At 38.2% G+C, this 26626-nt stretch overlaps 1 protein-coding gene across 3 annotated transcripts; it reads right to left on the bottom strand.

The window, feature by feature from the left end:
* Positions 1 to 281: 281 nt before the first annotated feature.
* LOC132149422 (non-receptor tyrosine-protein kinase TYK2-like) lies at positions 282 to 23552 on the bottom strand. 3 transcript variants are annotated; one of them, XM_059558646.1, is made up of 24 exons: positions 23394 to 23552; positions 17194 to 17387; positions 16983 to 17106; positions 16739 to 16877; positions 9903 to 10066; positions 8740 to 9118; positions 8507 to 8662; positions 8276 to 8433; positions 8080 to 8194; positions 7157 to 7340; positions 6885 to 7003; positions 6074 to 6241; positions 5909 to 5996; positions 5627 to 5754; positions 4797 to 4932; positions 4181 to 4332; positions 3955 to 4105; positions 3580 to 3674; positions 3301 to 3493; positions 2992 to 3110; positions 2724 to 2896; positions 2278 to 2395; positions 1590 to 1700; positions 282 to 1496 (listed from the first exon to the last, which is right to left on the bottom strand). In XM_059558646.1, exons 2-24 carry the CDS (start codon positions 17366 to 17368, stop codon positions 1353 to 1355), a joined length of 3489 nt encoding a protein of 1162 aa, XP_059414629.1. In that variant the 5' UTR covers positions 17369 to 17387; positions 23394 to 23552; the 3' UTR covers positions 282 to 1352. The 3 variants fall into 3 exon arrangements, with proteins under 3 accessions (XP_059414629.1, XP_059414628.1, XP_059414627.1); XM_059558645.1 differs by having other exon boundaries at positions 8507 to 8638; positions 23394 to 23551; XM_059558644.1 differs by having other exon boundaries at positions 23398 to 23550.
* Between the last annotated feature and the right edge of the window lie 3074 nt (positions 23553 to 26626).

Genomic DNA, 26626 nt, shown 5'->3' with positions numbered 1-26626 from the left:
TTGAGGGGGGAAAATGTAGTTTGGGAACTGATTGGGTTCGGTGCTTGCAGTTGATTGTGGAGGGAAAAGTCCAGCATACATCACCAGAGTGAAGTCTGTCATTTCACTGGACCATCAGTTCTGATATTGAAATCCTCACTCTAAGATCAATAACAAATTTACAAAATTCACCTCAAAAATCTTCATTTCATGCTGACTTTGACTATTTCTGAATGAAAAAAAAATATATATAGATATACTTCTAAATTATGAAATGCCCCTCAAAAGATAGTATCTTCATATACACTTTGAATAATTACATTTATTAAAAGAGTTTTTATAGATACATTCAGTGGGACATTAAGACTATAGCATTTCACACAAGATGATGTACAAAAGGCCATCAAACAGGAAGAATTGCACATTTTTCAAAGAGACAAAATATAAATAAAAACATTCAAAGCGCCATTTGTATCATACTGTAAAAAAAGGAAATTCATATTATAAAGGCCTTCAAAATAACAGCCAGTCACAGTCTTCGCTTACTCCCAATATATAATGTAAAACAGCAGGACTGGGGAAAGAAGAAGTAAGCTGGAAAGCAACTAAACACATGACAGTATTTACACAATAATATGTTACAGTGGGAATGAAATAAAGAGTGAATAATGTTCACAACCATGCATTCTTTGGTTATTATGGTTTTAACAGCAAGACACTTGACTTAAAGCAACTGTTTGTTGTTTTGTGAATTTTTGCGACTTTAAAGCCCCCTACAGTTAATTGAGGAAATCACTGTAGCTTTTACAGTGGATCGCTGTACACGTGCGTCCGTTGCTGCAGTAAAGCATTTTACTCCTTTGGAGGGATTTTGTACCCGCTCACCAAACTTACATACTCCCAGAACAGACATTTGCAGTGGACTATGGTAAAGAAACCAAAGCCATTCGCCTTCTTAATAAGTCTTGGATTTTGGAACTGATATTTCAAGATAAAAACTTTCATACGATTGCTTTAAAGAGCACTTAAGGTCACACTTACCTTTTTTTCCACTGACAGAAGAACTGTGCTGATGCTGGAGCTGGTGGCTATAGAGTAACAGTAAGCCGAGTTATTGTTCACAAGTGACTGAAAGTGGCGAGCAGTTCGAAGAGAGGTTTGTAGAACCAAGCTCAGAGTCTAGCACAGACACCAGCACAGTTGTTGTAGAAAAAGAGGTACAGTATGTAGGTTCCCTCAACTGAATATTTGAAAATAAAAAAACATCCTCTTTTCTGAAGAAACAGCCCAATGAGCTACGTGTGGTCAGGCTCACAGTGAAGTGCTGTGGTTACAGACTGTGAGAACAGCACAGAGAGAGAGGACAGAGCAGGTCAGCGGTGGTTGAGCTGAGCGAGCTGCAGAGATGGTTGCGGTTTGTACATTTGCCTGATATCCTTCAGAGACTCAGCCAGGGAACTGAACGATGGACGCTGCCCAGGGTTGACATCCCAGCATTGTTCCATCAGTAAATAAACCTGTAAAGACGATTCGTGGGTTGAACAAATAAGAATACTTGTGCTGTATTTTTTTGCATTTATGAATATTTGTGCTGCTTAGTTTCACGTTACCTCACGAGGGCAGTCTCGAGGGCACGGCAGTCTCTCTTTTTTCTCCAGGAGGGTAATAAGTTTAACCACAGTCATCTGACCTTGGACCAATCCCATCATCTCAAAGAATTTCTATGCAAAACAAAGTCTTCCATCAATTTAAAAGATACTAGAACTAAAACCATTAAAAAAAGTTACTTGAAAAAACAAACAAAACATTTACTGAAATAAAATAAATTATGTATAACCCCTGAAACGTATTGCATTGGAATCATTTTCAATTAGTTTAACTTGATGCACAAAAAAAAAACCTAAAACTGAAATAAACAATTACAAAGCACAACTAAATTACTAAATCTTTAACTAAAAATATAAAAAATTTACTAAATATTAACTAAAATTACATTGCATCACACCAGAGCTTTTAGTCGACCATTTGTCTTTTGTTTTTCTGTATTTCATATATTATAAATGTCAATAAAAATTGACATTTTTGGTCATTTTGTTGATTACTGCTGGTTTACAGAGACAGCAACACACTTGTTCGCTGTGAGCCGTACATCCTTCTTGTATATTTAGCAAATGTGCCAATTATTTCTTTGTGTGTAAAGTTGGAACATTACAAAGTGTACTTTTTATATAAACATTAGAAACAAAAATGTTAAATGTAAAGATGTAAAATGCAAAAATGTCATAAAGTTAGACATACCGAAGGGGGGCTTTGACGATGGTTGCAGTTGGTCAAAATCTCATAGAGGGTCACAGCAAAGGACCAAACATCAGAAGCAAAGGAAAACTTGCTCTCCTTCAGGCACTCTATGGCATACCTAAAAAAAAAACATTTCAGAATAACTGCTGTTTGTGTAAATCCAGCGATGAATTTAATAATTAAAAAGATACACTAATGCAGAGATAATTGTAAGGTTGCCAAAGGTTTTTTCTTATTCAATTATTTTAGTTTCTGTGAAATTCAATAATTGTGTCGATCAATAGCAAACATACTTATGCTTTCACTGAGTGGCAGCAAATTATGTGTAATGATGTCCATTAATCCATTAACAGATCATGCTGTATTGACAAAAAGCATTCTCCCGGATGTTATCAACATCAGAGATCATTACCGAAGTCCCCAAGCCTCCAGCTATTACAGCTTACCAGAACACAGGGCTGTCTCCGTCCTCACGAACACGATAGTAGATCTCCCCTTCGGGAATGTACTTTGTCAAGCCAAAGTCACCGATCTTAACCACACCTTCATTCTCCACCAACACATTTCGTGCAGCCAAATCCCGGTGGATGTACCGCTTGGAGTGCAGATAGTCCATCCCCTGTGGGTGCGGAAGTACAGATTGGATAGCAGAGTAAGGCACTTAGTTTTTCTTTAGTAGCTTCAGAATGACTTTGAAGGGTCTGACTTCCTCACCATACAGATCTGCTGTGCAAACAGGAGACTCTGTGCGATTCCCAACCGGTGTTTTGGGATGTACTCTCTGAGGCTTCCCAGTGGAAGATACTCCATGATTAACTGAACCACCTGTCCACCTAAAACAAAATACCACATATAGTACGCCGTGAGTGTGGCTATTAAATTTGAAATTAAATTTGGTTCCATTTTCCTAGAATCTGAAACATGTGTTATCTGTTAAAATCTGTACACTAGAAAGCTACCAAACATGAAAAAAAGTGTCAAAACTTTATTTCAAGAGTGGTTTAAGCTAGTGACTTTGCTCACCCAGTTCAGTACAGCACCCCTTGTATTTGACGATATTGCTGTGGTAAAGTGATTTAAGTATCTCGATCTCCTTCAGCCAGGAATCGTGGAGGTTACTTCCACTCTCTTGTTTCAACGCCTTCACCGCCACATATTCTCCTGTTCCGTCATTGCCAGGGTCATAGACGTACAGCATCACCTTTCCAAAATGCCCCTGAAAGCAAGTCACAGGGTATCATATGAAACTGAAATATGACCGTAAGACCTGAACAATGTATTGAGCAGAAACCGTACACTGACCTCTCCCAGATCCCTGATCTTCTTCAGGTAACGCTTGTAAAAGATGCTGGGGTCTCTGTCTGGGAGTGACTCGCATTCGGATGAAATGTCTGGATCTTATTGAAAAAGACAATAACATATATATTTCTTAAGTCACAAACAAAAGTGAAACGCAAAAGAAGCCATTATGAACAACATTAGGCCCTAATTAACTTTCAATGGAAAAAAAAAACAAAAAAAAACATCCAAAATATGTTCTTTTGGGTTTTGGAACAACTTAAAGATTAGTAAATGATGACCAAAGTTTCATCTAACATCCGACCACAATAATTGCACCACAAAAAAACAACAGGAAAGCCAAGCATGTGCACAATTCCACTGCGTTCAAAGACTCACTTTTAATCTGAATCTCCGTTAGCTCTCTCAGAATGGTCCGGAAGGACGGCCGTGCAGCGGGGTCATATGTCAGACACATGCTGATGAAGCTCGCCAGCTCTTGAGAAGACGGCACCGCCAGACGACTCTGCGTCTCATAGAATCGCTCTTTCTGTAGACGGAGGAGAGTTTATAAGAAAGCGGTGCGAGTGTGTGCTGTCAGATACACAGCTGGAGGAAGCCGTACCTCAGGGAGTGTGCTGCCGCTGATTGGAAGATCTCCGTTGTTGCAGATTTCCAGCAGAGTCGCTCCAAAGCTCCACTGGTCCGCAGCGCTTCTTATATGGGCCCCGTCAGCGATACACTCCGGAGCTATCCACGGGATGCGCTCCACACGCTCTTCATGTAAAACACACATGAAAAAAAAGTAAATGGGTGTTCTGAGTGTTATTAGTGCATTGCTATGCATTTGCTTGGGGGTTCTGTGTGGTTTCTGGACTTGGATTCTCACTTAAAAAGTAACAATACCTCTCCTAAAAAAGCCACATGATTTGAGGCAACATTCAAGTCTGAAACACAAGCAGCATGCTGTTTAATAATTAGGGTTTCTGTCACTATACATTCTGGGCAGTTGCTTCAGTGCTGTAAATATGATCATCCTGACACTAGACTAAAGGAAGTGTGCATCACCATAAGGAAGTGGTTGGTTCGTAGCTTCCTGTTCTGTGAACCATGAGAGAATCTGATGAAGTAAACAGTAGTGACAAGCGGACTGAAGTGACTACAGAAATGACACAGATGGAGGGGTACAGGATGTAATCTTCTCTACAAGACGTGTGAATAACCACATAGCTCGCAGTTACCTGCACGAGACAGAGCCGACAGAGAAATGCCAGGGTCACTGAGCTTCACAAAAGGGGATGTGCCCTCCTCCAAACCCTTCCGGACCACCAGAATATTTTTGCCACAGACATTTCCATGGACAAGACGCTTTGTCTCCTGTGAAGAACAAGGTTATGGACGGTCAACCTTACAGTGCATTGTGATTTTGTGGAATTTCATGACATTTAATCAAAATTTCTAAATCTTTATTACTCATCTCATTACAGTAATACAGTAAGAAAAGCATCATGTCCTTGAGCAAATTAAATTATTGCAATAATTATAATTACATGCTGTAGCATTCATTTTTTCACATAAAAGTAATAATAATTGGGCTTGACAATAATGTTACAATAATAATAAAATAAAAGTTCCTAAATATAAAATTAAATTTCTTATAATAATTGGTCCTTTGATTTTCAGGTGAAATATCACAGAGATTTGGAGAAATGGTTTTCTTTACAAACGAACATTTTTAATTCGATGATTTCAAATATATTTTTCTAATTACAGTGATGAGAACTGGATGTAAATGTCAATCATGTTTAAATCAATTACAAATTGAATGTCCTTAACTTTGCTCTTTGAAATATCAAATGATATTTTTTGTTATATAATGCTCCCAATGCAAAAACTAAATATTTAGATTTTGGGGTGAAATTTGACTTTGTCTTTTTGTGTGATTCACTCAAAAAGAGACTAATAATATAGAATGATCAGAGAGGTTTTTTTTGTTTTTTGTTTTACAATTATTGATGTAAGCTGTTCTATTTTTTTTTTTCAGAAATCCCATATAGTATTAATAACTCACAAGATAGCAGAGAGCGCTGGCAAGCTGTTTAGCCACAGTAAACTTCCACTGAGGAGTGACATGCGCCTTCTCTCGGTGCAGGAGCACATCTAATGGGCCAAACTCCACAAACTCCTCCACCATGATATCTGTTCACATAACAACAGTACAGTCAACAGATGTCATAATGTGTTCGGCGGATGTTAAAAAGAACAGATTGAGCTTTTAAAAAAAAATGGCAAAAACAGCTTTGACGACACTTGTGGCCTTTAAAGAGGAAGTCTAAAAGGGCACAGCACTCACTCTCAGATCCTTTAACTGAAACTCCATGCACAAAGACCAGATGACAGTGTGACACTTGACTCATGAGACTAGCCGTCTCGAAGAATGCCTAGAAATAAACACAATCAATGAGATCTCATCTGCACTTTCACTGTCGTTTACGATGCATTATCAGATGACTCTTACTAGTGCTATATCCTTGTGGCTCTGGTCCAGAATTTTAAGGACAACCCGGATGCCTTTCACATTGCGGTGATTGTTGTTAGACTCGTCGTCATCATCCTCGACTGAACTGTGAATCTTCAGCCAGCCCGCATGAATGTTAGTCCTGGTGCCTCGTCCCAAGTGCTGCTCCTGCATCCATCAAATATGGTCAAAAAGTAGTTCTTCAGTTATGGTACTTCATGACCCCAGAGTTAACTTTATTCTCTTTGTCACGTTCATATTCATGTTTTTTTATTTTTTATTATTATTATTATTTATGATTTGTAATGTGACTGTTCCTCATTCATGATGTCATTTCCATCAAAACAAAAAATTTGCCAGTAATAAAGTACTTGAAGACGATGTCAGTGAAGGGGAAAACATTTAAATAAAATGAAATTCTTTAAAAATGAAAAGCCTTTGAAGTTATGTAAAATTTGTGTTATTGTACAATATATGTTTTTTGTATGCTATTTCCAAACTAGCAAAAAATACGCAAATTAGTAATTAATAATTCATCACAAAATGTAATTACTGTATTCAGGAAAGAAATCTAAGGTTTAATATATTTAAAAAAAACTAAAAATTGAAAAAAAAAAACATGTTTAATGCACTGTTTTTCAGGGTCAAAAGTACCAACACATTTGAAATATGAAAAACAACATCTTGTCTGCTTTCATTTTATCAGTACAACCTATCTGCCCATGTGGAATGCATAAAAAAGCCCTTTATCGACGCTTTGGTGCTGAACTCATGATGATAAGAAGGTGAATGATTGTGTACAATTACATACCTTCGTAATTTCTTTGTCCTTAATTTGATGAAAGCGCAGTTGGCTCAGGTTTAGGGTTTCAGAGACAGTTTTAATGCTACTGTTGGCACCCTTTCTCATTACGAGAAGGTTTGATAGCTCTGCAAGAAAACCATAAAAACCCGTTAACAGGATGACTCACTAAATGATAAGAATCATGTACTTCTGTGGAATTTTTCCTAATCAGAGATGTACTCCAGGATGACTCAGAAAGTTTGACTGTGAGGTCCGCTAAGCACAAAATACACACTCACCTCCTGGTCTGGGCAGGCAGCACTTCTTCAGAGTGAAGCTGTCTTCTCCAGACTTCAACACGAAGGTCTTTAAGCTATTGGTGAGCTCCTTTATGCTGGAGAATTCTTGATCCCATCCTTCCAGTCTGAACTTGGAGCCCTTCAGCGTAATTCTGAACTGTTTGTATGTTGGATTCTCTCCATCCTGTCAGAATCAAAAGTCAGACAGAAATGACACGCATGTAGCGACAGATCTTTTCTTCTGTACTTTGACGTACATCTGAGTGAAACAGATGATCAAAAAACAAAAAATGAAGTGCCCAGACTTGGTTCTATGTATTGATTATTGATTGGATTTTAAGATGAGGACGCTGCATTCAAAAGCGAAGGCAGGTGGATGTGAGCTTGTAGTCGGATTGCAATAAAGGGGCGGAGTTCAAGCAGACTCAATGACTGGAGTTGTCTGGCCTACACCACCAGAGAGCAATCTGCCATTTTCACCAAAAGATCTATATTGTATATTTTATATATGTATATAATGGCTTCTATGGGATTTTTTTCGCTTGTTTTATCATCTGCCAGGCGAAAATAGTAAGCTTCAAAAGTCACCTCAACATGCCACGCAATTTCCTATTGCTCATGCCTATAGCACAAAAGATGTGGGATGAGTCAAGCATTGGACACGATTCTCACAAACAAGCTTAACCCTGTTGTGTCTCTTCCACTGAATTCCATTAATTGTAAACTCACAGTTGTCACCTAGCTGTAAGTCAAGCCAAAGCATGTTTGCCTGTCTATCAAGTAAATCCCTTTTACATCCATAAGCTTCATTATTAAGCACCATTAATAATACTTAACATATCAAGCAATCATTTCACAATTCTTAAACTCAGCCAATCAAATCATTGTCAAGAGTTAACTGAAACCTCTAACTAGAATATTACATTTGTTCGACTCAGAGATGCCAGGATTATGCGATCGTAATCCAAAATACTCCAGCGCACAATGAACGATCCCTCCTCTGCTTCTTTCTTTAGTTTTTGGAGCACAAACTCATCCCTAAAGGAAGAAAAAGAGTGAACACATTAGTAAAAATGGCGGAAGACCACATTGCTGCATGTGGAGATGCGAGTGACGTACAGTATGGGACCGTGCAGGTCATTGGTCCCACTGAGAACAACTCTGGGTGGAGCCACTTCGTGACAAAGATAATGATGCGCGTCCGTTGTAAGGCGGAAATATCCATCCAGCAGTGAAACCAGAGAGCGAGCCTGAAGACTGGAGCCCAAACGCATGTCCTGGAACACAAATATATGAAGGTGGGGCACGTATCACAATAAAACACATAAAAACCAAATACAGACTGTTTACCATTGACATGTTGTCTTGGCGACTGATGCAGATGTTTATGCCCTGAATGGCAATATGAGAGATCTCAGGGAAGTCGCAGAAGGTGTTCCAGTTGTCCATTTCCTGTTCATCAGGTGACTGTGCTTCTCTGTTCTGATTATAAATATAGTCATTCCCCTGGAAAGCGGGAAGAATTTAAGAGTACAGTTCTACTAGCGAAGAAGAAGGTTGAATATCTTGCTGCATCAACTTACCCTTTGTGCTGATGCCTTCCTCCAAAATATACCAGTTGATCCAGACACTCTGATCTCATGAGTAGGTTCACTGTTCACGGTTTCCTCAGAGGGAGTTTGTGTTCGGGAGGCAATGAGGTACGACCCACTGCCATCTTCATCAGATCTCAGGTCAAGACTGAACACAGGAAAGGTCTCGGTGCCAAATTTTGGTGCCAGACGCTCCAGCGTGGATATATACTTGTACATAACTTCTTGTGACCCAAACTGTCCCTTGCCCACTGTGTGCTGCTGGAAACTGCTTACAAAGTTTGCAAACACGCGCCGAATACGGAACCTCGTCAGGACGTTGTTCTGGGCAATGTGTCGGGAAAAGGATTGAGGGATACAATGGAGAAAGCTGAAAGATGGAGCACAAACATGTCAATACGTTTGATGGAACTCTGTTCTATACCTTAATGGCAACAACAGATTCACACCATAAAAAATTAATTTTTCCTTTCAATATAAAAGAGCTTAATGTACTTTGAAAGCATATTCTAACTTCCTCCTTAGAAAAAAAAGACTACTTCTTGACTACACTGGAAAAATGTCTCATTCTGTAATATGGAAACTTGCTAACATCTTGTGAATTACTTTTGGACACATGACTGTCCACATTTATACATTTAATGTCAAATGTCATTTAATGTTCAGAAACTTAGCCTGTTGGTATGTGTAGCATCTAGAGCTCTGCATTTTATTTTAAAATAAACAAAGACTTATATTTAACAAAGTGCCAGATCATTTTAGTATAACCATCATAGTTTATAGCAGATTTAAATGATGGGGTAATGATAGATTTATTTGACACAGCAAACTTTCAGCTTGTGAATGACTGCAGGAAAGCACTCTATTTCAATACATAAACAGAACAATGAAGGCATTCCCTTATAAATTAACTTATAATTCAACAAGGCACTGTAGCAAATGAGAAAGGGTGGGAGAGGTCACAAACTAATTTTGTTCAGAAGAGAAAAAAAATAACTTTAATAGAATTATGTTAATAGGTTTGTAAAATACAGGCCACCTGCTGTTTTATAAATTAGAATATTCTTTAATAACATATCTTTTAATTAATGTGCTCTTTAAATAGCTTTGTTTGAAATCTTTCTCTGAACAGTAAAGAAAGCTGAAGCCCTCACCTGGTCTGCTTGGCCACATCCTGTAGAGAAGAGCTGCTCTGCAGTGCTGTGTAAGAGAGGTGAAGCACAGCCATACCTAGACATTCATTCTTAAAGCGACTGATCTCTTCCTCTCCCCTCACTGCATCCAAACAGGTCAAGTCATTCACAAAATCATATTTCGCCTGGTAAGAAAATCAACAAAAACACCTTAATCAACTTAAAAGACTTGGACAATTTAAAAAATTATTTGGACAATAGTAAGGAGATAAAAAAAAAGAAAAATATATTTAATCTTTTTTTTTTTTCAAAAACTTAATGTTGACCATGTATTGAATATGAAGTGCTGTTGTACTTCCTCAACCTACAGTCGTGGCCAAAAGTTTTGAGAATTACATAAATATTGGAAATTGGAAAAGTTGCTGCTTAAGTTTTTATAATAGCAATTTGCATATACTCCAGAATGTTATGAAGAGTGATCAGATGAATTGTATAGTCCTTCTTTGCCATGAAAATTAACTTAATCCCAAAAAAACCTCATTGCTGTCATTAAAGGACCTGCTGAGATCATTTCAGTAATCGTCTTGTTAACTCAGGTGAGATTGTTGACGAGCACAAGGCTGGAGATCATTATGTCAGGCTGATTGTGTTAGAATGGCAGACTTGACATGTTAAAAGGAGGGTGATGCTTGAAACCATGGTGACCTGCAAAGAAACGCGTGCAGCCATCATTGCTTTGCATAAAAATGGCTTCACAGGCAAGGATATTGTGGCTACTAAGATTGCACCTAAATCAACAATTTATAGGATCATCAAGAACTTCAAGGAAAGAGGTTCAATTTTTGTAAAGAAGGCTTCAGGGCGTCCAAGAAAGTCCAGCAAGCGCCAGGATCGTCTCCTAAAGAGGATTCCGCTGCGGGATCGGAGTGCCACCAGTGCAGAGCTTGCTCAGGAATGGCAGCAGGCAGGTTTGAGCGCATCTGCACGCACAGTGAGGCCAAGACTTTTGGAAGATGGCCTGGTGTCAAGAAGGGCAGCAAAGAAGCCACTTCTCTCCAAAAAAAACATCAGGGACAGATTGATCTTCTGCAGAAAGTATAGTGAATGGACTGCTGAGGACTGGGGCAAAGTCATATTCTCCGATGAAGCCCCTTTCCGATTGTTTGGGGCATCTGGAAAAAGGCTTGTCCGGAGAAGAAAAGGTGAGCGCTACCATCAGTCCTGTGTCATACCAACAGTAAAGCATCCTGACACCATTCATGTGTGGGGTTGCTTCTCATCCAAGGGAGTGGGCTCACTCACAATTCTGCCCAAAAACACAGCCATGAATAAAGAATGGTACCAAAACACCCTCCAACAGCAACTTCTTCCAACAATCCAACAACAGTTGTGGTGAAGAACAATGCATTTTCCAGCACGATGGAGCACCGTGCCATAAGGCAAAAGTGATAACTAAGTGGCTCGAGGACCAGAATGTTGAAATTTTGGGTCCATGGCCTGGAAACTCCCCAGATCTTAATCCCATTGAGAACTTGTGGTCAATCCTCAAGAGGCGGGAGGACAAACAAAAACCCACTAATTCTGACAAACTCCAAGAAGTGATTATGAAAGAATGGGTTGCTATCAGTCAGGATTTGGCCCAGAAGTTGATTGAGATCATGCCCAGTCGAATTGCAGAGGTCCTGAAAAAGAAGGGCCAACACTGCAAATACTGACTCTTTGCATAAATGTCATGTAATTGTCGATAAAAGCCTTTGAAACGTATGAAGTGCTTGTAATTATATTTCAGTACATCACAGAAACAACTGAAACAAATATCTAAAAGTAGTTTAGCAGCAAACTTTTTGAAAACTAATATTTATGTAATTCTCAATACTTTTGGCCATGACTGTACATGCATGCTCAGTCAAATGGTACTGTAACAGTTTTTCCCCATTTTATTTGTCATTTTCCTCTTTTTTTCAGGCTATTTATCTATTTTTACAAGCAACCAATTTTGATTCACTAGCTAGAAAATGTACTGAATTTGAAGCAATGTCAAAAACAGTTGGATCTGCACCAAATTATATATGCAAATGCACACCAAGTTATACATTATATTCAATAAAAACTAAGAGATCAAGATTAAATAACCAATCTCAAAAGTTTCACTGTCAAACTTACAAGGTGGCACAAAAAAATGCAAATGTGCACAAAAAGCAGAAGCAAAAGTTTCAGACTATTTTCAGTGCTTATTTTCCAGTTACATTTAAGCAAGGTAGACACTATTATTCCTTAACATCAGAATACCTAAAGATAAAAGTAAAAATAGGGTAAGTCTATCAAACATTGTGGTGCACCTGCAGCTCTGCACATCTTTTATATGCCAATGTCGAAAAGCTCAGATTTATTGCTAAGGTTGCAATGAAATGAAAGTAATGAAATGTAACATCTGAATGTAATGGATTACTGAAAAAAAAGTATATATACATAGGGCGGGGACTTGGTTCATAAATTGCGTATAGGATTTTTATAATTTTTACAGAAAGGTCCAGTTCTGATATTTTGATTAAATATCAGTTTTTTCAAAAACGTTCATGACAAACATCTTGGATTACGCATGTAACTATGATTCCCCAAGAGGGAACAAGACACTGTGTCCTCTAGTGGACACTATGGGGAATGCCATCAGCATGACCAGTGTCTGAAGCCCACATGAAAACACTCCAAATCCAATGGACCACACAGCCTGTGAGGTCATTAGCCGTGACTCCAATGACGCTTGTAAAGCTAAAATAGTAGCTAAAATAACTTGAGAGAAAAGGGGAACCCAACCAACACTTTTTTTATATTTAAGGAGGCACAACCCATTCAGCCAAGCTGGGAACACAACTGTTCTCAAACGGATATGTTCCTAGAGGCAATGGGCCATATACTTGAAAACCTAACGCAGGGTAGACGGCCCAAAGCATGCGGTATTTCAGGGGACTGCCTGCTTGAAAATACCCTGAAATCAGGGGAGGCAGACTAACATATAAAAAAGGAGTCTCAGGGGGGCCACCTACGTAAAGCCCTAGAAATCACAGAGGAGGCAGCCCAAACCTGCTAACTGAAATATTACGTAGTGAAAGAGCTCTAAACTCAGGGGGGAGACCTTATGAAAGGAAGCCAGGCTCAACTAGTACAACTTTGACAAAAAAACTTCCTGAATAGGGAACCTGAAAAGAGACTTGAAAAGAAAAGAGACTAGGTGGTACATCTACTTAAAAACCTCTAATTACAATGGAGCTAGCCCAAGTCAAAGACCAACTTTTGAAAGGAAAGAGGCAACAAGAGGAACGTGAACAGAAACTTAAATTTTCCCTGTGCCCCATCTACAAACCCTGTGTTCCTTCCCGCCTCACCACAATGGCAGCCGCGGGAACCAAACTATGGAGTGAGTTAAGAGAGAGTCAAGCCTGGGTGGAACCATATTTGTGACCGTCTCACATGACACACAATTAGATCCCTCGAGAGCTAAACGTGCTTTGTTCAAGCATCAGAAACAACCAAAAACAATCATGGAATGTTTGGCTACGAGAGCCTTCAAATCCTTCGAGAGCCGAATACATTCATGCAAACATTCTGGCTCCTTACCAGTCTCTTTCAGTAGTCTCGCAAATGCATCATACCAGGCACATTCACTCTCTCTTATGGCTCTTTTCCACTGCATGGTAAGGAACGGTACGGTTCACTTTTGAGGGGCCAGAGACAGTACGAAGCGCTTGTTGCAGAGTTAATGGGCACTTTTTTCAGGCACTGTGTAATATCCTTGCACCCATGGTACGGCTGCAAAGTTCCTTGATTGTTACGCCGGAATGAGAGTATAGTTCCTAGTCATATCGGCCTAGAAAATTCCTACTCTTTCATTTTCTGTCGGTCTTAGTACACAATGCAACTACATAAGAGTCAAATTTTAAATAGGAAAAATATTGAAACTCTTTGGTCATTTTTGAGCGAGATGCTTACGGTCTAATCAGATTTAATGATCTGTGCTAAGCTATGCTAAAAGTGCTACCACCATACCCAGAGATTGCTGAATGGATTCAAAAACAGTTAAACTCAGCTATTTAACTCTATTTTCAAAAATAGTGGAGTGTTCCTGTTGACGAAGTACAGACATTGCTCTCGTTGATAGCAGAGGAGTGGAGAGCGAGAGCTTGATGGGGTGACACAGAATGAACAATTTTTTCAGGAGTCGTGGCAATAGAGGCGGTGCATCTATAATGACATGTGAATAATCCCGCCCACTCTAAAGCGGTACTGATCTGCAGTGGAAACACAGACCGAGCCGTGCCGTACCATATTGAGTAGTACCACGCAGTGGAAAAGCACCATAAGAATTTGAAGACATTCCACCCAAGGGTGTGCACATCCCACATCCTATTACAATAGGGACAGAGCAAACCGTCCCACAATAAGTGCATTCATTTTTACTCAAAAACGGAATGCGCACACTCTTCATTTAAAACGCATCAATCATGAATGTCCTCAGGTCTTGAAACAGAGACACGCACTACCTGAAATGTTTTGCTGAGTGTTTTCTAATGGAAGTCGTGGCCTGGTGGTTAGAGAATCGGACTCCCAATCGAAAGGTTGTGAGTTCGAGTCCCGGGCCGGCAGGAATTGTGGGTGGGGGGAGTGCATGTACAGTTCTCTCTCCACCCTCAATACCACGACTTAGGTGCCCTTGAGCAAGGCACCGAACCCCCAACTGCTCCCCGGGCGCCGCAGCATAAATGGCTGCCCACTGCTCCGGGTGTGTGTCCACAGTGTGTGTGTGTGTTCACTGGATGGGTTAAATGCAGAGCACAAATTCTGAGTATGGGTCACCATACTTAGCCGAATGTCACTTCACTTTCACTTTCACTTCACTTTCACTAATGTCCTTGACCCGGAGTTTCCTCTGTGTCTCGGCAGTATCTGGACTCAAGATGCGAGATGCAGAAACCTGTCCCACAACCCTTGAAAATAGGGCCAAATATGAGCGGAGACTTCTCTAGGGAACTTGCAACAATGACCTCATTCGGCACTGCTCAAGCACTAAAGCATGTGCTCCATAATGCGAGACACATAATGCAAAGGTCAGACATATGGGACACTGAGGCACATAGTTCCTAAAGTGTTCACTTGACTTTTTCTCCATAGTGCTTTCACACACGCAGAACAAACCGGCTCCTGAAGACAAAGAAAGTTGAAGACAATGCATAACAGACACCCTCTTATCCTTCTGGATGTCAAGGGCTGCGCGGTCCAATGGTTTTTGTAGTGTTTATCACATATGATTCAGACACTGGTCATGCTGATGCCACTGCCAATAGTGTCCACTAGAGCAGTGGTTTCCAACCCTGGTGCTGGAGGTACCTAAACACTGCACATCTTGTCTCCTTTCTCTGACACACCAATTTCAGGTCCTGAAGTCTCTACTTATGAGCTGATGGCCTGAATCAGATGTTATTTGTTTGATTAAGGAGACATGCAAAAAGTGCTGTGTTGGGGTGCCTCCAAGACCAAGGTTGGGAACCACTGCACTAGATGATGCACTGCGAGTTCCCTTAAAGGGGAATTAAATTCTAAATGATCTTGGGTGCCAACAATTTACAAGTCTATATTAGCCCTCTTTTGCATAGCGTGATTATCTTAATTTTCCAAAAAGCTGTGATATAAAATCTATGTTTTTACAGTTAGTTGTGGAAATGAGGCTTTTACATTGAAGAAAATACAATTTATGAGATCACATGACAAGGATATCCTGTTTGCCAGTCCTTTTGGCACATGGACATTGATATGCAAACATCACTGTCTGGGGCTCCCGAAGATTGCCTTTTATTCAGAATTTTGGAAAATTTTCATCAAATAAAAAATGTAAATCACTATCTGGGGTAAGTAAAGTTTAATTTTTTAACATTAAATTCAGTTTTGATTTTATATGTTTTTTGTAATATGCTAAAATACATTTGTTGCCATATGGTAACTATATGCAAATATGGAAACGTCCTGGTGCATTCAACCTAATGGAGTCCCATTGATTTACATAGCATGAAACTACTCTGAGACTATGTTTACAACTTTTGCTTATATTTTAAAGGTAAAAACATTTAAAAAAAAAAAATTATTTTGTGATTTAAGCTATTTGTAGGTTATAAAAGAGGGCCCCAAAGCTTTGTCCCCACCAGATCCTGGCCGCAGAGACCGCACAGACCACTGGCCCTTGCATGCATCTGAGAAGAGCAGATGCAAAATGCCAGGATGCATGGACATTGTGAGAAGCAAGTGCTCCAAGTGTGCAGTTTTCCTCTGCTTCACTGCAGCGAGGAACTGCTTTGTTGACTTTCACAAGGCATGAAGAGAATGAAATGAAATGAAACGAATGAATAATGTATTTCAGTGAGACGGGTTCCAGGTTCCAGGTTATTATTACCAGAAATTTCAGATAACTGTTGAAATTATATAATGTTTTTACTGTATAAATGTTTGTTTAAACATTTCACTAAGTATGAGATGGATTTGTTGAGACTTGTTTTAAATAAAATGAGTTTTTTTGAAAAACATTTAGATTTTATGGTACTTTCAACGACCGAGATTTTTATATATCTGTTATTTAGCTCATTTTAAGTAATAAAAAACATTTTTTACCATGTCCAAGTAATATTTCATGCAATAGAGGGTTAGGAGAAACTTTTTAATAAGACCCTTACAAGGACAGATTATTTAGTTTGAGTAAAGCAGGTGTTTCATGATCACATCTGCTCAGTCTAGAAATAAATATCTCAAAAACAGTGAAACTACTGCATTTCAGTAATATTTTTCTCAATTATTTTTAGAGATTTTAAAATCACCTGAGCAAAGAGGTATTCCAGGGAGGTCAGCTCCAGCAAAGGAGACGTAACTGGCTCTGCCCCTGTTCCAGTCCGTAATGCATGACGTGTCACCAGCGGTTCCTTTTCACCTAATCCATGCCAGTTACGGAAGTAAAATCTATAAAGAAATAAAGATTATTCATGATTAACACCATACATGCACAATGCAGATCTGTATGCATATTGAATAGATCTCTACACATTCACACAATTTCATATTTACCTCATACGGAAATGCAGCAAAAGGCCAGATTGGTCTTCCACTTTAAATTTGTGATTTGGACTGTACCAACATGAAGATGCAGGGTCATAGAGAGCAAACAAGGCATGACAGACTGGAGTGATTCCTGAGGAAGACAGAAAACCTTTTAGATGGCTGAAAGCAAAAAAAAAAAAAACCTAAAGCTCTTACTGGCACCCACACCCAAACCTACCCACAGCCTTTGCTGCACTGATGGTGAGATCTTCAGCAGTCACCTCACCCTCATTGTAGGACAGCCAGCGCTCTCCCTCTTTGGTCCAGAGCAGAAACACATGGAGGCCAGGACCCTCACACTGTCCTGTGAATGTGTGAGCTTTGGATTTTTTTGAACGTCCTCGTCTAGACATTATACATTGAGTCCAGCACCTGGGTCAACAACATATGGACAAACATTCAGGATTTAAAACAATGAAGAAAGTCTGGTTTAAATACTCGTGTCAAGATCTTAGAAATATAATCTTTGTATTGGTTTCAAAACATTTGTACCAAGTTTACATTTAATGACTCTAATATGTTGTAACCATCAAGAAAAAACTAACCATCATAAATCATCTATTTAAAAACATGCTCTTCATAGACCATATAAGATACAAGTCCTTGTACATTAATTAATTTATGTATTTATGAAAAATAATTTAATCCAAAAAGAAAACAGTGTCTGAGCTATCAGAGTGTGAAAAATTCTCTAGTCCTGAACCACAATTGCACCAACGATAAAACAACAGGCATTACGAGACCATCGTAACACTTTTACATTAAGAGAACGGGGGTAGCAGGTTAAACAACTTGGATAAGCATAAGCGAGCGACCCAGGTAGGCGTAAACAGATAATCTAAATTTTGGATTCCAACATAATAAGATATTTTTCAGGGTATGTACAGTAAGTAGCCACAGAAACTTATTCTCTAAATGTGACTTGCCCCAGAGGTATTCCACACATGCATGCCATTTTGATGAGGCTCTAGTGGGTGTGACAGCTTACAACATGCACAATATTTTTTTTATTACAAAGCAGTTTTAATAACATGAAGGAATATTTCTTTCATCTTAAATCTTAAAATATTTTCAGATCTCAGCCATTGTGGATTTGCATTCAAATGTTTATTAAATATATATATATCAATATCTATCTATCTATCTTGCAAACACAGACTATTTAAAATTCAATCAATCAAATTTATATTTATTTATGTAGCACCAAACAAACAATATAACTTTTGTTCACAGTTGTGTTGTAGTCAAGACCAGCTAAACAGAGTCCAAGTCAAGACCAAGACCAAGGATGAGACAGAATCAAGACCAAGACCAAATCAGCACTCTTTAAATTCCTCTAAAAGATCCATATTTGCTGCCAGAGAAATGTTATGATAAAATAATAAGTCATTGCATAGAGTCCTTTTTCCTTTTGGTTTCTATGAGGAAACAACATATAAACACCAAGGATCTTAACCTACTCTAATTTATTCAACAAAATTGAAAAAAAAAATTGAAATCTAATAGAAAAATAAAATGCTACTTCAAATATGAACTTAAACCACCAGTAAATGGCAACAAATTAATTATTGAGTGAGTCACAGATTCATATATTCATTCCACTGATCAGTTCAAAGCAGCACATTCATTTAGTACTGAACCACAGGTGTGTGTTAACTTTTTTCTTCCCTACTGTGGTGTAATTGAAAGGAATGTAGGGTGGGGCTTCATTTTGTCAGGAATCGATTGGCTTGTTGGATAATTGTTTAGCAGCCATCTCATGTGATGACAGGTTGTTTATAGGCAAGGGATTATAGAGAAGAAATGTTTTGTTTTGATGTCATTGAATATCCGAGTTGTGCAACAGCCAATCATTTTTTACGGATACCATGGAAATGAATAAGAAGTGCAGTAAACTGAATTCTATCTGTCACAAAATTGTCAAACACAAACTTCTCCAAAAAATTTTCTCAGTATAAATAGATCAATCAAAAAGAATATTAATTGGCAAATTGTTGAAGTTTAACCAACAGGCTGCAATTAAATAAATAAGACACTTTCCACAAAAGTACTTTACTCCATTGACATGTCACGATATACCGGTATTGACGTGATATTCAAAGCAACAATTATCGATATCGTGTTAATTTAGTGTGTTTATATATGCTTCTGAATTTAGTTTGTCTCAGTTTCATCTGTTTCTTCATGTAATCACAGACAGATTTGGTAATGGTGAGATCAGATCTCCATGTGGAGCACTTATAAAGTAAGTATAATTAAATTAAGTATATTTAAATAAGTATAATTAAAGTATGCGTTCATATGTGTTAAGGGCCAGATTTTCCCTGGAGGATGAGTGTGATGAGCGGTGAATGGAGGGAAAACTTTACAGTAGATGGGAAACCGATTGCTCCCTCATGACCTTTTGTAAACTGTATTTGTGACAAATAACTGCACAGATACAGATATTCTAACAATCTATCGATAAACACAGACCTTGTGTCCTCTGTTTCTGTTTAAGTCCATTGTGCTGCTCTGCCGTGGTCTGTGGATTGCGCTGAAAGACGCGGAGGAGACAGGTCTGCCGCCATTTTCACATAAAATTTAAGGGGACTTACTCTGAGGCGATCGCAAATTTGTGTACAGTTTATGGAGCTTAATCATACCGGTTATGTAGGTAACCCAACCCTATCTGCGACTTTATCAATAAACTGGATTTGCAATTGAAAAGCTACATGATATTTCTCAGCATAGAGCTGTTCTTGAAGCAGTTCAACTTACAGTTTCATTATTAGTAGACAATGCAGCCGAACAATGTTAGGAGTCGAACAGCAGGGCACAAAACTGAGACTAAAACAGTTGCGTTTGCGATCAAAAATATTAAATTGCGAATGAAGTTTTTGCTGAGGTCACCACTGGCGACTGGGCCTATGTATTTGCATGCAATACCTTTTTTCCTGATTGTTTTGCGATCGCATCATTTGCTATGTGTTTGCGTATTAAACAGAGACGATACACATCCAATTTTTCTTCTTAACAAGACCTTCGTCTACACTGTGTTCTGTTAATGCATAAACTTATTTTTTTTTTAACTGCACTTGCCGTCCAGTTACCTCACGATCGCTTTAGCATCTGATGGATGCCTAACCTGGTGGTTCTCAATTCCAGTCCTCGTGAACCCCTGCTCTACACAATTTGTATGTCTCTCTTTGTTAACACACCTGATTCAGATAATCAGCACATTAGAAGTGATCTCCGAGCATGAACTGTGTTAATGGATTGTCCACACTAACACATTTTCGTTTGGATTCCCTTTCTTACTGTGTGTCCACACCACTGCTGTCGAGAGCATCGCTGTGTGAAAAGTGATGACACGCGTTATCGCGCGACTCTTTTACCAGCTGTTTTGAAGGAAGATCAACGTTCGCGACAAAATAATATGTGCAAACTGTAATGAAGCAGAGATCAGTTAGTTCCTCACTTTCCGCTGATGGCAAGATCGTTCGCCAGCTTCAGTGAAAGTATAACGTGCCTAACGTTTTCGACTCGTACATTACACGTCCCGCCCTGATGTCACGTGTCGTTACGGGACCTTTACGGGTTGTGTGTGAAAGCATGCACATATCCCGGGTGATCACTGGCAGTGTGAAAGTGCAAAATCTAGCGACCCGGGAACAATTGCCGGAACACTGTGTGAAAGGGGCTTTCATGTCTCGCACACTTCAGTGCACTTTGAAAGGAACATATACATTCGTTTCGAACTGGAATCATGGCGGAATATCCTGTGATGTCCACGTCACAGGGCACTTACATTCAAATAGAACAAACATCTGAAGCGATAAGAAAAACATACAAAATGTGCAGAGCAGGGGGGGGGGGGCATGAGGACTGTAATTGAGAACTGCTGGCCTAACCCATTTAATCTTTCTAGTACAGAAGTACATTAATTAACATCAAAAGGAAGGCTATTTTATAAGAAAGCCTACAGTACAACTTACTGAAATGTATCATCTAAAAGTCTTTCAAACTGTGGAAAACGTTTAAAGTTTGTAAACATTGCAACACCTTAAAAGGTTCTTCACAGAACCATTCTTTAAAGAACCGTCTCTTTCTCAACTTTTTATAATCTGAAGAACCTTCTTTTGTCATAAAGAACCTTTTGTGAAACGTAAAGGTTCTTTGGATGTTAAAGGTTCTTTATGAAACCATTAAGACAAAAAAGGTTCTTCTATGGCACTGTGAAGCAACTTTATTTTTAAGTGTATGACAACATTTACAAGATGCACTGAGGAGGAGCCCAAATTACACTCCGTGGCCAAGTGAAGCTTATGGTCCATGATATTGGTACAGATAATGAACAGTTCATTGTGACTGTATATTTCAAGTTGGAAAAGACATTTAATGCCCATTTTAAGTGAACCTTAGTTCCCAGGTCATCTACAAGGTGAATAAAATGCTGATAAAGTCAAGAAAAGATGAAATATAAACACATGACAGTATGATTGAAATGTTAAATGTAAAAAAATTTATAATAATAATAAATTAAATAAAACACGTTTATTCTGTTGCACCTGAAAAAAATAATTTGGCGCCTAAATGTTTCCTGTTTTTGGGTGGTAATAGTATATATTAATAGGGAAGTGGGCCCATATATTTATTTTGCTTATGTCACAATAAGCTGTAAATCCGGCCCTGACATACACGCACACTTGTTCTCTTTACAACACAAGTACACAAAAATGTTTGTTTTTTTTTGCGGGTACCTTGCCAGGTTTAAGGCCTGTCCAACTCCTTTTAGATTAAAATATTCTATATATTCTATGAGCCAGTTAACAGAAATTAACCTGTCCTATTTAATGATGTTCAAAAAAAAAATGTAACACTGAAATATGAAATTTAAAACAAACAAAACCGCTAATAGGCCTTAATGAGGGAATCATTCAACCAACAGATTTTTTCAAGCGGCTGATTCATTCTGAACGAAGCATGAATGTGTCGTTGAATAACTGACTCGCCTAATTTATTCAAAAACACAGATTTATTCAGTAACGAAACACAGTTGCGTGTTGTTGTGCAACAGTTCTGTTGTGACTTAGTTGGAACTATTTTTGTTTGTGAGAAAGAGAAAAAACATACAACACTGCGTCTAAAATGTAACTCACAAGGATGTTTTTGTGGAGTGATTGACACTATTTTTAAATGGGAAACAGTTCTGCATTGCTCTTGCATTAGGTTATGTAAACTGCATTCATATCAAATAACTGCACAGGTGCAGATGTCACGACAGTCTCTTAATAAATGCACACATCTTGTCTTCTGTTTCTGTGCAGTTGGCACTGCTGATTGAAGAATGCATTGAATAACAAAGCGTCAGCTGGGAAAGGTGTTGAAATGAAATCTGAAAAAATGCTGCGGTTTTCACAACATGAGTTTTAAAGGGGCTGAAGCAAGTTATTCACAAGTATTTAGGAGGGCTGGGTAGAAATTTAGGAGGGCTGGGCCTAGTAACCCCTCTGATCAACCAAGAGTTCAGTGTTTATGTGACGGTACATTAACACTTCTTTTTGGAAAACAACCCCCATACATGACCCTCTTGAACAACAGACTATGACAACACACAACTCCCGGTGATAAGGCATACTATGAGATCTGTGTAAAATGGGTTATATTTATATTATATAAATTTATATATTTATATTTTTATTATATCTAATATTAAAAGCTGTCAGAGCTCAAATACAATCAATATTACTATAAGGTATTAAGTACATACAAAACTTACAAACTTAACTCGAGTAAATACTTTGCACATAACATTTTAATAATTTGTTTTGGTTCTAGTGCAGTGACAATTAAAGAGCTAATTATTTAATGCTGCAAACAAGAAGCTGTATTTGTTAATAGCCTAGTTATAATAGTTTTTTCAGTATAATAATATTTTGTATCTTAATGCTACTGTATACATTAAACACGTCAGTGTTTATATATTTTAGAAAAGAGACCCTTGCAAGAAGATATCCGTATTTGGAGGTCCATCAAAAGTCTGAATCCTCTTATATAACACAGTTTTTCATTGCTATAAATATACCATGATGATATAACTGTTGTAATGGCCGTGGTTGGCAAGTTTCAGAAGATTTTTGGTCTTAGATTTCCAAAATCAGATAGGTAATGTCGGCAAAGGCCAACCATTGCTTACTAAACTCAAAAACGTGTTTACTATCATTTTGTGCAACGTTAGACGCAAAATACAGACAAATAACCTTCCTTAAAGAAAATAACTTATGAGCTACTTCCTGTTTCATATACAGCCCCGCCGAGCAACTACCCAATCTCATGTAAATATGAATACATAATTGGTAAAAAGGTATTGAAAACGAATCGTGAGTTATTATTTACCGACAGGCAGATGAACGATGGTGTTTATCTGACAGAGAGTAGAGTTGTCCTCTTGTTATAGCAGTCACTGACGCGCACAGCAGACATTGCGTATTTTCGCTCCGCGAACTGTTCCAAGTGTGAGGACAAGAAGACGCGTCACTGCACAGAGACTGCGTGTCAAAGCACAGTGAGCTGCCTACTTAGACATGATGGCGAAACGACAGGGGCGTGGTCTAAATGCTGTCTGCATAGTCAGCTCGAACGGTATTGAGACGCCACCAGTAAGTGTTTTCGTCAACGAGCTCTTCAAATTAAGAGTTCTTAAATGCCAAATATTTAACCCTAAACACACACATAAATAAGGTTTAGGTACAATTTAAGCATATTTTGGCTATTGATAATTCACTTTTAATTTTTTTACAGACCTACTACTATACAGCTAATTTATTGTAATGAAAATCAATAAATCAATCAGTCTTTATTTCGATACAGTTTGAACTAGGGCTGGGCGAATATTAGCGATTATATCGGAATAATTTTGACGACGATGTAAAAATTGAAAATATCGCGAATATCGAATATTTCAAATTCAAGCATACTTTCCCAAAAGAACGTTCCAAAAAAAAGGAACATGTAACTGCGGACTGCTCTACAAGCCTCGAGAGCTTTCCAATTAGAGCGGTTGTCAGATAACAAGAGTTTAAATCCCCGAGTTAGAGCTTCGCTGTTACAAGGATACTTTTTCTGGTCTGTGTTTGCTTATTTTAAGCAATCTGGCAACCTGCTCAATACGGAAGCGCCGCCGACGATGATCTGAAAACACCGGAAAACACCCTATGGAAAACACTAACAAGCTGGAGTTTGGCGGTTAAACAGCTGTCTGTGTTCTGTCATTAGATCTAGTCTGTATTGTTTAAATAAAATAAACTTACTCGACCGCTGATGTTTGAATAGAAAAACATAGACAATGCCATTTGGAATCAATATTAGGGAATTTCACTGTTATATTTACCAGTTTGCATAATATAGACAAAGATAGTACAAAAGTCTTTGGTATAATATATATATATATATATATATATATATATATATATATATATATATATATATATATATATATATATATATATATATATACACACATTTAAATTTACATTTATTCATTTAGCAGACGCTTTTATCCAAAGCGACTTACAGATGAAGACAGTGGAAGCAATCAAAAACAACAAAAAGCAATGATATATAAGTGCTATAACAAGTCTCAGTTAGGTTAACACAGTACACGTAGCATGGGATTTTAAATAATATAATAAATAAAAAGAAAACAGATAGAATAAAAAAAGAATAGAGCAAGCTAGTTAGAGGTCTTTACACATACACACACACACACACATATACAATTGCATAATAAATGAAAAGAAAATAGAATACAAAAAGATTAGAAAGGTAGTTAGATTTTTTTAAGTATAGAATTAGAATAGTGAGTGTTAAAGTTAGAGGGTCAAATAAAGATGGAAGAGATGTGTTTTAAGCTGATTCTTGAAGATGGCTAAGGACTCAGCTGCTCGGATTGAGTTGGGGAGGTCATTCCACCAGGAGGGAACATTTAATTTAAAAGTCCGTAAAAGTGACTTTGTGCTTCTTTGGGATGACACAATCAAGCGACATTCACTTGCAGAACGCAAGCTTCTAGAGGGCACATAAGTCTGAAGTAACAAATTTAGGTAAATGGGTGCAGAGCCAGTGGTAGTTTTGTAGGCAAACATCAATGCCTTGAATTTTATGCGAGCAGCTATTGGAAGCCAGTGCAAACTGATAAACAGAGGTGTGACGTGTATTCTTTTTGGCTCATTAAAAATTATTCTTGCTGCCGTGTTCTGAATTAATTGTAAAGGTTTGATAGAATTGGCTGGAAGACCTGCCAAGAGGGCATTGCAATAGTCCAGCCTGGACAGAACAAGAGCTTGAACAAGGAGTTGTGCAGCATGTTCCGAAAGAAAGGGCTTGATCTTCTTGATGTTGAATAAAGCAAATCTGCAGGATCGGGCAGTTTTAGCAATGTGGTCTGAGAAAGTCAGCTGATCATCAATCATAACTCCAAGGCTGTTTTTGAAGGAGTTATGGTTGATATGCCTAACTTGATGGTGAAATTGTGATGGAACGATGGGTTTGCTGGAATCACAAGCAGTTCTGTCTTGGCAAGGTTGAGTTGAAGGTGATGGTCCATCATCCAGGAAGAAATGTCTGTTAGACAAGCTGAGATGCGAATAGCTACCGTCGGATATTCAGGATGGAATGAGAGGTAGAGTTGAGTGTCATCAATATAGCAGTGGTATGAAAAGCCATGTTTCTGAATGACAGAACCTAATGATGCCATGTAGACAGAGAAGAGAAGTGGTCCAAGAACTGAGCCCTGAGGCACCCCAGTAGTTAGATGTTGAGACTTGGACACCTCACCTCTCCAAGATACTTTGAAGGACCTATCTGACAGGTAAGACTCAAACCATTGAAGTGTGGTTCCTGAGATGCCATTTGCCCGTAGGGTTGATAGGAGGATCTGGCGGTTAACCGTGTCAAAAGCAGCGGACAAATCAAGCAGGATAAGTACTGAAGATTTGGAATCTGCTCTTGCCAGTCTTAGAGCTTCAACAATTGAGAGCAAGGCCGTCTCAGTTGAATGTCCACTTCTGAAGCCAGATTGGTTGCTGTCAAGGAGATTGTTGTGTGTGAGAAATGTAGAGACTTGTTTGAACACAGCTCGTTCAAGTGTTTTTGCAATGAAAGGAACAAGGGAAACTGGTGGGAACTTCAGTGGGAACATAGTTTCATGCCACAGAGCTTCTCTTAAAACCGCAGATAGTTGACAGACTTGTGTTCTTAGCTAAAAAACTTGTAAGATTTTTTAATAATAATAAATGTTATAAATAATAAATTTGTATAAATAAAAAAATAAAAATACTTATCCCAGTTTCATAGTTTAAATTGTAAATTGCATGCATTAAAAAGTTGACAGAATGCACTTTCTGCACTTGTTCTCCACCGCTTCAGTTACATATAGGCCTTCATGTGTTCATTTAAATAAGCAGTAAGTGATCATGTTGTGATCATGTGATCAAAAATCATGTTTTTTTATTATTTAAATGCAAACGCAACATATTGAGATATATCGATTATCGTAAAAAAAATTGACAATATCGAGATATAATTTTTAATATATATATATCGCCCAGCCCTAGTTTGAACTATATATT

Source organism: Carassius carassius, chromosome 9 (assembly GCF_963082965.1).
Source record: "Carassius carassius chromosome 9, fCarCar2.1, whole genome shotgun sequence".
In the NCBI taxonomy this organism is placed as follows: Eukaryota; Metazoa; Chordata; class Actinopteri; order Cypriniformes; family Cyprinidae; genus Carassius; species Carassius carassius.
Note: the sequence above shows the minus strand (reverse complement) of the source record. Positions and strands in the feature narration are given on the sequence as shown.

Excerpts from the sequence above, each read along its gene's own strand:
- LOC132149422 (XM_059558646.1), bottom strand. The coding sequence starts at position 17,368 with ATGTCTAGACGAGGACGTTCAAAAAAATCCAAAGCTCACACATTCACA. Across the intron at positions 5,997-6,073 it reads GCCACAAGGATATAGCACTA|GCATTCTTCGAGACGGCTAG; the intron begins GTAAGAGTCATC and ends GTTTATTTCTAG. Across the intron at positions 3,494-3,579 it reads AGATCAGGGATCTGGGAGAG|GGGCATTTTGGAAAGGTGAT; the intron begins GTCAGTGTACGG and ends ACTTGCTTTCAG.